The sequence below is a fragment of the Emys orbicularis genome, chromosome 5 (assembly GCF_028017835.1).
Source record: "Emys orbicularis isolate rEmyOrb1 chromosome 5, rEmyOrb1.hap1, whole genome shotgun sequence".
NCBI lineage: Eukaryota > Metazoa > Chordata > Testudines > Emydidae > Emys > Emys orbicularis.
In genome coordinates this window covers 35,026,362-35,038,878 of record NC_088687.1, presented here as the reverse complement: position 1 = coordinate 35,038,878, position 12,517 = coordinate 35,026,362, and the positions used below count along the sequence as shown (strand labels likewise).

Below are 12,517 nucleotides of genomic sequence, written 5' to 3'. Positions count from 1 at the left end.
CCAAGAATTCAATTGTTTTACATAGGTTGACAGTAGTAATAATTGGAAGTGACGTGCTGCTCAAACCCTCCCCATGACATTTACCAGAATAGCAAAGTAACCCAGAAAAAAATCAATCAATAATAAACTGGGCCATCTGTGATATAAAAGGTTTTGAGAAAAATCTTGTGGTGTTCTGGGTTTACAAATCTCTCTGATTCATTTTGAAGTTCACAATACCAGTCTGAGTTCTACAAACATTCCTCTCAGGGTAATTCAATTAAAAAAAAAAAGGGGGCATACATGCTATATATAGGGATAGAAGAATCACCACTACAAAGGACTGGCACAAGTGTGTACCGTGTATATAGCATGTACAGCTAGAAAAAAATCTGCTGTCAGTTATGCTGTTGCAAATCCAGAGTAACCCATTGGCTTTAGTAGGGTTACTACAGATTTACACCACTGTTAATGAGAGATTAATCTGGCCTATGCTACAGTATCTCCTCACTTAACGTTGTAGTTATGTTCCTGAAAAATGCAACTTTAAGTGAAAGGATGTTAAATGAATCCAATTTTCCCATAAGATTTAATGTAAATGCGGGGGTTTAGGTTCCAAGGAATTTTTCTGGGGGCAGACAAAAGGTATTATATACTGTACAGTACTGTACTGTACTGTGGTGGGGAGGTGCCCCTGGCTTACCCCTGGGGCTCAGGGCTGGGGGTGCAGGGTCTGGGAGGGAGTTAGGGTGCGGGGTCTGGGAGGGAGTTAGGGTGCGGGTGCGGGGTCTGGGAGGGAGTTAGGCTGCGGGAGGGCGCTCAGGATGGGGGTGCGGGGTCTGGGAAGGAGTTAGGGTGCAGGAGGGCGCCCAGGGTGGGGGTGCGGGAGGAAGCTCAGGGCTGGGGCAGGCAGGAGGTGCAGAATACTTACCTGGGGCAGTTCCTGTTTGGTGCAGAGGGTGTGCAGGTGGCTCTGCGCAGCGCAGCACCGCTCCCATGGCCACGATTCTGGGAGCCGCGATTCTGGGAGCTGCACTCCCTCCTGTGCTCGCAGGGCCGCATTCCGAAAGGGGCTTTAGAGCTGCAGGCCAGGGCCCCGGGCCTCCCTTAGGCCAGGGCCCTGCAGCCCCTAAAGCTCCTGCCTTCCGGGTCGCCCTGCCTGCCGGGGCCGGGGGGGCAGCTTCCCCACTCACTCACTCCCTCCCTTCCTCCTTCCCTCCCAGAAAGTCCTAAGTGCTGCCAAACAGCTGTTTGGCAGCGGGGGAAGCACTGGGAGGGAGGGAGGAAGGGAGGGGGAGGAGGCAGAGAAGAGGAACTTGTGCAATGCTCCCTTGTAAAGTCAGCCAAATGATGTCATAAGGGAGCATTGCACAACTTTAAACAAGTATGTTCCCTAATGGAGCAGTGACGTAACTTCGAAACAACGTTAAGCGGGAGGACGTTAAGTGAGGAGTTACTGTATTTCATTTTTCATCAGAATCTCCCTCTTCCCATTCTCTTGGTCAGTTTTTGCAACTCTTCCTAAACAAAACATAAACCTGTAAGCCTGAGTCAGACTTTCAAACTCATGAATCCAAGCAGACTCAAAATTAGGCCCATCTGTAGAAGTTACCTCTATTGCTTGGGTTTTTTTAAATAAAATACTTGCACATACTGTATGTGCATGTTCCAGTTTACTTTGCCAGTTTAGGGGGAGCTGTACTTTATTACTTATTATGCTATCAAAAATTCAGCCATTCACAGATTAGAGAAACCATCAAATGTCGTCTCCTCACAAATACCACCAAAACCCTAGTATAAAGCTCAGCATGGTGGGTGAGCCAGCCACAGTGGAGCATTATGCAGCATTCTGAAAATGTGGATCTTTGTGTCGATGTCCATCTTCTCCCTACTCCTTTCCCATCTAGGTCAATATTTTAATGTTAACATTTTAACTCCGTCCTTGCTCAGCCATATATCCTAGCCACTGGCATATCACTAAAAAGAGGCACTAACTTGTCTGCATAACCTTATGATGAAAGAAAATTATTCCTTGTCCAATTTTGGTTTGTGGCTTTTCTTATATAATACGAACATAGCTCATGATGTTGGAAGATATTTGCAATAACCAGGGCCGGCTCCAGGCACCAGCTGAGCAAGCTGGTGCTTGAGGCGGCAGATTGTTCGAGGCAGCATTCTGCCCAATCCTAGGGCGGCACGGCCGCTTTTTTATTTTTTTATTTTTTTTTTCTTGTTCCGCTCCGGCCCTGTAGGTGGCTGCGGCGCGGATAACCAGAGCGCCCTGCAGGGCAGTCCTCTTCCTTCCCTCCCCGCCGACCGGAGCGGAGCCCTCACGGCAGGTGGCAGGAGGCGGCGCAGCGGGAGGGGCCGCATGGCAGCGCCCCTGCTGTAGCCCTGGCCGCCCCCTTCTCTCTGTCCCGCCCGCTCCCTCCCTCCCCCCCCCCCCCCCCCCAGCCGGTCCCCCTGCACCCGCGCTCCGGCCGCGCCGCAGGTTTTTTTTTTTGCTTGGGGCGCCAAAAAGCCAGAGCCGGCCTTGGCAATAACCAAAAGCTTCTGCTTTGCTTTGGTGCTTGTTTAGAAGTACTTACAACTTTGTACATTTCAGTATCCTGGGCACTATCCCTTAGACAGCCTTGGTTTCTAAGTTATGACACCAAAGCATGGCCAATGCAGGTTGACAACACAGGGAAGAACTTCAGTTTTACCATAATGCTGTTGACTTGCATGAAGGGGTGAAATCTGAAAAGGGTTTCTGGAGGGTTGCTGAGCCTAGTCGCTATTCAGTACCAGACATTTCATAGAGCTTCTTCAAACATACAAGTCACCGGTAACTTTATTATAAGTTGTTTAGCTCAGACAGTGTGTTGGTGCTGTATAGTACACAAAGATAATCCCGGCTTCGAACAGTTTACAGTCTAAATGGCAGACACACAGGAGACAGGAGGCCTTGGCAAAATTCAGAGATGGGGATAACTCTGTGGTTGGTTTGATTTAAATCACACATGCTTCTTGTGGGCCTTCAGAAAAGCTGAATGAACAAGAGAAAGTGGAGGCTTGGACTGGGAGAAGCTTGCCCAAAACAAAGCAAAATGTGTGGCAGCTTCTTGTCTCTAAAACAGAAGTCTAGATTTTTAGACAGCAAAGAAAAATATATTGGCATTGTCTGGGAAAAGGGCATCCCTGCCTAGCCTCAGGCTTTTGAGTGGAAGGAGGCAGTAGAGTTCTCAAGCCTTCAAGACTGCCATGAGAATCTCAGGGATTTTGGCGGTCTCTGCAACAGGTGCCTTTAGCCATAGGTTTTGAGCAGAGTCTGCTACAGGCTCAGACTAATTTCTGTGGTAAGGTCCATGATTTCCGTGGCACGCTAATTAACAGATTGGAAATTCTGTAGCAGCTTCATTTACATTCTGAAAATGTAGGCTTTTATTGGATTAAAATATGAAAATGAAGCATATCGAAGAGCATCCCCTGATATTAAATTCAATTTATTTTATGCTAAACCCACGTTTTCACTTTTCAACATGCCACAGATTTGTGAATTGATAACACAACTGCATCACAGAAATCATCTGGGGGAAAGCTGGTGGTTTTGACATCCGGGTGGTGTGTATACAGTGGTGTGGGAAGTGCAAGACGGCTCACAATTGGGGGATAAAACCCATTAACTGGATGTTTCTGCAAAACTGATCAGAAATGAACTTGTTAACAATGCTGACATTTAAACTCATCGTTGGCTTTCACATCTCATTGACATTAATGGGAGAAGTTCACTCCTCCCCAGCTACTGTTTCAGGCTCTCTGGAGACCCAAGCAGACACCAATACATCAGATACACCTTCTCCATGTTTTAAAGTGTTGTTTTTCCCTGTAACCAAAGGCCAAATAAATGTTTTTTAAATAATACAAGACAAGAGCTTACATGTTGGAGCACAGTTCCACAGCAAAGGATGGATTGTAAGTTAATTCTGCAGCCGAGAATCACAGACTATTTGGAGCCATTACTATGGCTGCTGCAACTGTGAAAGTGACTTTTGGTAGAATTGAGAGATGAGCCCTCTTCATGCTGGCTGCAAAGCAGACAGCTCAAGTGTTTAAGCCTGACTGTCTAGATTAACTTAATCAGGAGACAGATTTCTTGATGTAAAAATGGCAGTGAGAAATCTTGGGAGGGAGCAGCCAGTGTGAAAATGTCTGGCTTTAACCATTCCTGTTGTAGGCACGGATGACATGGGGCAAAAGCTGTTTAAAACAAACCTGGGACTAGCTTTCTGTGTTTAAATGAACTGTTGATTAAATCTGAGTTCCCAATTCTCTTCCAAATTATGACATACACAACAGGGACTGTACTTTATACCACAACATCAACGTTCAGAACAAGAGGTGACGACTCACTCTGGAATAAGACATCACTGCCCAGATCTTTCACTGTTCCCTGAAGCCTTTTCATCTAACAGCTAGAATAAGAGCAAATAGCTTTCTTCACTGTAATGGATTCTAAATTAATTGCTCAACGCCATTAAACACAACCTGAGAAACATGCTGCTAAGTTCTTTCCTCACATCCAATCTCACAAATTTAAATCTTTTTTTTTTTAAAGCTTGTGGTTTCAGCTCACTAGACACTGTAAGTATTGGACCCACACTTCTAACCAATAAAACTCAGCAATCTGTGAAACTCCTGATAGCTGAATCAGATACCTCAAGGTGACATCTGTGCAGGAAGGTGGTGAAATTCCTGCTACAGCTTAGCATTCCTCACTGAAAACACACCACACAGATGCTAAAGCAATCAATGCAGCACAAGTGGCTCCAAAACCATAATCAAACATTCAAAACCCAGTCACTGAGGATTGGAAATACATTGACTTCTGAAGGGAGGCAGAGACTCGCATGCAGACAAGACGGCTTCACTGTGTTTTCTTACTTTCCAGGTAAATGTTTTTAATATATAAACAAATATTTAATTCTCAATTCTCTCCCCGTTCCAAGAAGGAACACACTTCCACTTCATATGGGAAATGATGTAAACCCCTCCAGGGCACTCCATTTATGAAAGAACAAATCTAAATAAAGGAAGTATTCATCAACGATGCCACTGTGCAACCTAAAGAGATGCAGAAGTGTGCTTTTGAAGTGCAAAGAAAACTAATTTATTTGAGGTTTTGCATAATTCCAACATTTGCATTTCAAAACTCCCTCTACCGCATCGCCTAATTAAATGAAAATTAAATTTTTCCTCAATCCACTGACAGAATAAAAACGAAACAAAGGGACAGCTGTATCTCTGCTGAGCTTCCTTTCTGAAAATTGACATTAACAAGACTATGACTAATTAAACTATTTCTGACATTTGCTGTGATAACCTTAGTTGTTCTGTACTTAAAAAAAAAAAATCATGCTTATGTTCATCACATCAGATCACCTGTCAATGCATCTATCTGTACATTCAGACATATTACTAAGTTTTTTTCCTCCTCCTTTTTAAGGTACTTATTTTGTAAGAATTTGTCAATTATAGTGAAATCCAGATAAATAAACATTATGTTTCTACAGCATAAATTCATGGAGTCCAAGAACCTCAGTGTTAAGGCTGGACATGAGGCCAAGATAAAGCAGCATGTTGTTTAAAGACAGTTTCACTAGTTTGTTTCCTCTGGTTTTTGAGGTGGAAGTCTTCCACACAAGAAAAGGGAAGAGAAAAACTTTAGGAAGTAAGAAGATGTCACTGTAAAACCACAAAAATTGGCAGGTAGACCCAGGGGCAGGTGTAGAAAAAACTATGTTTACCTCCTTTTCATAAACTGACCATATTCCAACGTTTAACTATGAACTTCTTCTCTGCAGCATATATCAGTAAACTAAACAATAACAACAACAATAATTAAGAAATAATTGAGGTTGAAATCATAGATAGGGCACTGGACTGGGATTCAGCAGACCTGAGTTCAATTCCCAGCTCTACCACTAGCCTGCTGGATGACCTTGGGCAAGTCACTTTACCTCTAGTTTTCCCATCTGTAAATTGGGGATAATGATACTGCCCTCTTTTGTAAAATGCTTTGAAATGTAAAGATAAGCATCATATAACAACTAGGTACACGTATTATATATTTCCACAGAACAGTCCTTCTACCTTAAAAAAACCCTAAACCTCAAAATATGCTCGCCTAGATATGAGCAGTTATGGAATGCAGCCACTTCACTCAGACCATGCAGTTCTCCTTCACTTACTATTTATTACCCAAGCAAGTTACACATCTGCACTCAACCTAAACTAGGCCCAATGTTATGCTGTGAAATAAAACACATTGTTGCGTATATACAGATGACATTATATGCTATTTAATTAGAACTAAAGATTCTTCAACTAATTTAGTCCTAGTGTGTCTTGACATATTGCAAAGTTCCACACACATTGACTGATAAATTAGGTGTTTTTATTACTAAGAAAAAACATCATAATCTTTCAGGTTATTGAATGAATATATGTTTTTTTACACATTTATGTAATTATAGCTAACCCACATTTATTGGTATGTTTCCCTAAAAACACTGCTCTCCATATCCATTAAAAACAACTCTTTAGGCCTTTCTAACCTTTCCCACAATACTAAAAGGCACTTCTCTGCAGCAACACCAAAACAAACAAACAAAACTAGTTTGTACAAAAACAATGAGAAGTCCGGTGGCACCTTAAAGACTAACAGATTTATTTGGTCATAAGCTTTCGTGGGTAAAAAAAAACCCACTTCAGAGGACTCACTGGACTCCTCGTTTTTTACAGACTAACACGGCTACCCCTCTGATACTTAAACTAGTTTGGAGTTTCTAGGCTTTGCCACTCTGAAGACGGAAAAATTAAAAAAAAAAAAAAAAGTCTTTGAATTTAACCACACTCCTCAGAAAAACTATCCTGGATGAGATGTGTCATGTAAGCTTTAAGGAAGATCAATTTATTTCTGGGGAAGCTAGGAGGATGTTGAAAAGTTAGGTTTATAATGAGGAGCTAGCTTCAACCTTAACTACAGTGCAGCTACCACTCCATAGCAGTTATGCTTGTTTGTTTAAAATATTGTCTTCTACTCAAAAGACATTAATATTGCTCAACTTAAAATACATAAAAGTTAAACTAGGGCCTGCATCACTGAAAGAATTATAGGGTATCTTTGCCTTTTGTTATAAGGTTCCTGTAGGGTTACCATACGTCCGGATTTCCCCGGACATGTCCGGCTTTTTGGTACTCAAATCCCCGTCCGGGGGGAATTGCCAAAAAGCCGGACATGTCCGGGGAAATAGGGAGGCAGCATAAGCCAGGGTCCGCCTGGCCCCAGCACGACCCGCCGGGTCCGCAGTGCAGCCCAGCCGCCCGGCTACATTGTAGCGAGCTCGGGCAGGGGAAGGGGGGGCGCAGCCGCAGAAGGCGGCGAAGGGGCCGCTGCTGCCCCCGGAGGCCGGGCGGACCGTGCGCCCCAGCCGAGCCCGCAGGACCACGGGGAGGCCTGGCCCAGCCAACGGCTTGGGCTTCCCTCGCGGGCGGGGACTCCCCGGCCACTGGGGGACCCTTCCTGCGGCCCCATCACCCTGCGCGGCAGGAAGGAGGCTGCGGCGCGGGGCAGGGAGTGCGGCGTGTGCTGGGGCTGCAGGGACCCGCGCCGCCCCGGTCGCCGCTGAGCATCCGAAGCCCCCGCCAGGCAGAGGCTGCCGGGGGAGCGGGGGAGCTGGGCAGGCGGGGGGGTGCAAAGGCTGCAGGGCGAGGAGGAACAGGGCAGGCAGGGGCATAGAGGCTGCAGGGGCAGGGGGGCACAGGGGCAGGGCAGATGGGGGCGCAGAGGCTGTAGGGGCGGGGGGGGTGCAGGGTGAGTGGGGAGCAGGGGGCACAGGGTCTGCAGGGCGAGGAGGAGCAGGGCAGGCAGGGGCAGGGGGGCGCAGGGGCAGGGCAGGCGGTGGGGTGCAGAGGCTGCAGGGCGAGGAGGAGCAGGGCAGGCAGGGGCATAGAGGCTGCAGGGGCAGGGGGCACAGGGGCAGGGCAGACGGGGGCACAGAGGCTTCAGGGGCGGGGGGGGTGCAGGGCGAGGAGGAGCAGGGCAGGCAGGGGGGCGCAGGGGCTGCAGGGGGAGTGGGGAGCAGGGGGCACAGAGGCTGCAGGGGCGGGGGGGGTGCAGGGGCTGCAGGGCAAGGAGGAGCAGGGCAGGCAGGGGGGCGCAGGGGCAGGGCAGGCGGTGGGGTGCACAGGCTGCAGGGGCGGGGGGGGTGCAGGGGATGCAGGGCGAGGAGGAGCAGGGCAGTTAGGGGCATAGAGGCTGCAGGGGTAGGGGGGCGCAGGGGAAGGGCAGGTGGGGGGCGCAGAGGCTGCAGGGGCGGGGGGGGATGCAGGGCCAGTGGGGAGCAGGGGGCACAGAGGCTGCAGGGGGGGGGGTGCAGGGGCTGCAGGGCGAGTGAGGAGCAGGGAAGCACTTAGCAACCCCCAACCAAGATCAGAGCGGGAGGGAGGAGGGGGAATGTGGGGTGCTCAGAGGAGGGGGCAGAGTTGGGGCAGGGACTTTGGGGAAAGGGTTGGAATGGGGGTGGGGAAGGGGTGGAGTGGGGCGGGGGCAGGGCGGAGTTGGGGCGGGGCTGGGGGCAGGACCGGGGCCCCGTGGAGTGTCCTCTTTTTTAAATGTTTGAATATGGTAACCCTAGTTCCTGGATCTACATTTACCACTGGTGGTTACTGTACTCTGAAACAAACACTAAGGAGTGGATACACTAAAAGGTTTGTTTCCTCTTCATTTTGTTTGTTTTTGAGGAGGATGACATACCAAGACTAACAGCTTTGCATCCCTGCTCAGTTTTAGTATCAGGCTTATCCTATAAACCAGTTTGCTGAGATGTATAGTAGATGGTTAGAAATATGTTTGGTGCTTGTAAAGTTATCCAGGCAATAATAGTGAGCCTTATTTCTTGAACTGGTATTTCTGATGAAAAAAGTTATGGATAATAAAAATAAATTTAAAAAGCACAATTAGCGGTTTCACTGATGGCAACTGGAAGACTTACCTAGAGAAGCCCATGAAGGGGCCTGCCAGATATCATTAAGCTGCCAGTAGAGTGATCCCATTGTATGTCCCTCTCCATTGATTATCTCACTTCGACTACGCCGATAGAACTCTGTTTCTGCCTTTATACACTGGGCTTGCATAACCTTGTTCAGGAAATATATTAAAAAGAATATTATTTTTAATTTGGTTAACTACTGTCAAAACATTGTGTGTGTGTTTGCATGTGTCAGCGAGAGAAAGACAGACAGACAAGGCTTTACATGCTCTCTCTGAGCTAGATTGTACCTGAAAGGCACAACTCTGACCCAGAGACAGTACAGGAGTAGTGCTGTTCCAAGGGGATCTCAGCAAGTTGTTGTGTGTCGAGGAGGTACAATCTTTCCCTAGCCTGCTGCAATCAGTGAGTCCAACCTGCTCTGTGGGTCAGTGTAGAGGGTCAAGGCCCAACTTCTTCCTGCCTCTCCCATTTTCTCTGGAGTGATTTGTGCTGCATGAAAGAAGTATCCCCTGAGATGATCACTAGTCCTGGTGTGGGAGGAGGGGAAATTGGAGAGGCTTTTCGTGCCCCGTTTTCTCCCCTGCAAAGGGTCAGGGACACACAAAACTTACCCATATTAAATTATATTGTAAATTCTTCCGGGCAAGGACTATCTCATTATTACATGTCTCTTCAGCGCCTAACATACTGACCCAGACTAGGCCCTCTAGCTGCTAATAACAACGATGGCTGTATTAGATAGAAGTATCTGCCACCAGATTGTGACACACGGTTACCTGAGTGAGGTAAATTGTATCTTTGAACAGTTTTAGGGAATCTGTATTCTGGGGCAGCTTGAAGTGAAGTGCAGCCTGATGAAGCATTTGGTCGTTACCAGCTGCATGGTGCTGTCGATGGAGGGAGAAATTGCTTGTATAAGACCAGTCCTCTGTAGAGGAGACCTTTTGAAAACACAGAAAAGGTTGAAAACAGACCATAAAGAAATGGCAAAACATTCTTGCTCTTGATCTTTGGGACCAGGTACTTAGCAACTGCTGAATGGCAAGAAGGTAAATAATATCCATTTCAGCCCCTTGCCATCACCTCGAGTATTTAAAATAATACTTTACATTTCTATAATGCCTTTCATCTAAGGACCTTTAAGTCCTGAAGCCCACAACACCCGGTGGAGTAGGCGTTATATTCTTTTACAGATGGACAGACCAAGGAACAGAGGGCCAAATTCAGAGGGCTCAGCACACAAGCGAGAGTAGCTCTGTTGGTTTTGTGGAACTTCACTTATTTGTCCTACAGTTGAATTTGGCCCACAAAGCTTTCACGGAGTCAGTGGCCGAGGAGAGGGGAAAGGAAGGGAGGAGGGAAACAGCTGCAGGGAGAGGGCTCCGGGGGAGCGGGGGGGGGGGGGGTCATTGTTAGTGGACGAGCCTGGGAGCTTAAATTCATAACTTTGCTAAAAATCATGGACTGACTAGGGACACCAGATTTAAGACTTATTACAACAATCTATAACCCACTAACAACCCCCTGCCCTGCAACTGCCTCTCCCCATTCCTTTCCCTCCTGTGGCTGGAGGGATGTTAACAGGCCACTTCACCGTGAATGGTCCCTTGAAATGTGTGTTAACTACTTATGCTAAACAACCTGTTCCACCTTGTATTTAGCTGTGACATCCCAGTCCTGAAGAAGATCTCTGTGTAAGCTTGAAAGCTTGTCTCTCTCACCAACAGAAGCTGGTCCAATAAAATATATTACCTCACCCACCTTGTCTCTCTAATATCCTGGGACTGACACAGCTACAACAACAGTGCACACATTATAAAAGACAGGCTCACTAATCGACCACTAGCCAGCTTGCTTTTACTACAGCAAGCAACAATGCTCAACATTGGTTCTGATCCAATGGAGGTTGAAGCTGTTTGTAACAGTTGGTTAATCAAGAGTTAAGTTTGTGATGTGAGGAGACTGGATTCAACAATCTGTGTCTTAATACGTCAATCTATACAAGCGCCTGTGTTTATAGAGTTCAAGAATGTGTCACCAATTGTTTAAAACTGGAAAAGAAATTTTAAAAACACCTGGGCTGCCGGCGGCGGCTCAGACTCCCTCTCCCTCCCAGCGCAGCGGCCGCTGTTAAAAAAAAAAAAAAATGGGGGCGCTGCTTTTTGGCGCCCCCAAATCTTGGCGCCCTAGGCAACCGCCTAATTGGCCTAAATGGTAGCACCGGCCCTGATTACACCTTACATTTCCTCTTAATAAGGAATGTGTGTCATTTCAAATATAGTCACGGACCCAGAGTTTCTTGGCCAGTGATTCATTGTCAAGACCAAAAGGGAACAGGGAGGGGGAAAGCTATGAAAATGGAAGCTTTGCCTTACCTTTTCCAATGTACTGAAGGAGGGCCAGGACTGAAATCCATACTCCGAGGCAAACCGAGTTTTAGGATACACTGTCCAGTTCCAGCAGTCACTGAGATAGTCATAAAAGTGAGTGTCACCATAATGGGTGTCATAAGGATTTTGGGAGAGCCAGCTTTCTTTAACAGACTCCTTGCCATTTGTGGGACTGGATGTAATATAAGGACGACTCTTATCCTCCTGGGTAAACAAAACAAAACACACGACAATAAAGTGATTGGTTCTAACATTTCAATATCCAGACCTTACTTTGGGAAGTGAAACCAAAATGCCTTTGCCAAATTGCTGAGTCACTGCCTAGGAAATATTTTGCTTTTGTGCCCTGACATTCATCTCCTCCCTCACGTTTAATCGTTTTTAATTCCTGGAATCAGAGGCCTAACAGGATGTACTACTGCTTTCTATTTCTATAATTCCTCCTCCCCTTCATGGCCATGTAAGCGCTACACGAATCAGGCCCTCAGATACCACAGGTACCAGCCAGATGCTCCCACTGAAGAAGTGGGCAGGGAGAAAACTATGCCAGGGCTCCAGTGCCCCCTCGTACCGAAATCAGCAAAACTGGCTGGACACATTTATGAGGGAGGAATATACTGCACCCCGTTCGAGTGGTGTCACAAATTACCTCCTCTTCTCATACTGCAATAGGGATACCACTAGAGGAACTGTTTTCTTTTGAGGCACAATGCCTCCCAGTTGTCCCCCTGGGGTACTGAGGCTATGCACTGCCCCTTACTGTGAGCAGTGTGAAAAACTGCACAATCTGGCCCTTAATTCATAACTAGTACTTTATTAAGCCCAGGACAGAAAGTGGAGACTTTCCTCAGCGTACCCAACTCTAGGTGTGAATTAATAAGTTACAAAGCAGAAGGAATCCACCTACTTCTTGCCCATGGAAGCTTGTTAGTCTCATCTGCTAGTACAATGTAGGCTTCATTCTGAGTGGAGAGGAATTTGAAACTAAAAGTGCAGTTTTGAAAATCTTGGGGAAAGGGATTCTCTTGCCTCAGATCAAGGGATTTGTTATCTTTAAATGCTTCTACATTATTAGTAACAGCTATTTAAAGCACTTCTAGTGGAAAATAAACA

The 12,517-nt window shown here is 46.6% G+C and overlaps 1 protein-coding gene across 2 annotated transcripts in view; it reads right to left on the bottom strand.

Moving 5' to 3' along the window:
- The window catches only part of MANBA (mannosidase beta), a 65,669-nt gene that overhangs the window by 7,537 nt on the left and 45,615 nt on the right, over positions 1-12,517 (bottom strand). For both annotated transcript variants that reach the window (XM_065404603.1, XM_065404604.1), the window contains exons 12-14: positions 11,390-11,608; positions 9,791-9,955; positions 9,015-9,159 (exon numbers count right to left, since the gene is read on the bottom strand). In XM_065404603.1, the coding sequence (XP_065260675.1) occupies positions 9,015-9,159; positions 9,791-9,955; positions 11,390-11,608 (529 nt within the window). The remainder of the gene's footprint in view (positions 1-9,014; positions 9,160-9,790; positions 9,956-11,389; positions 11,609-12,517) is intronic.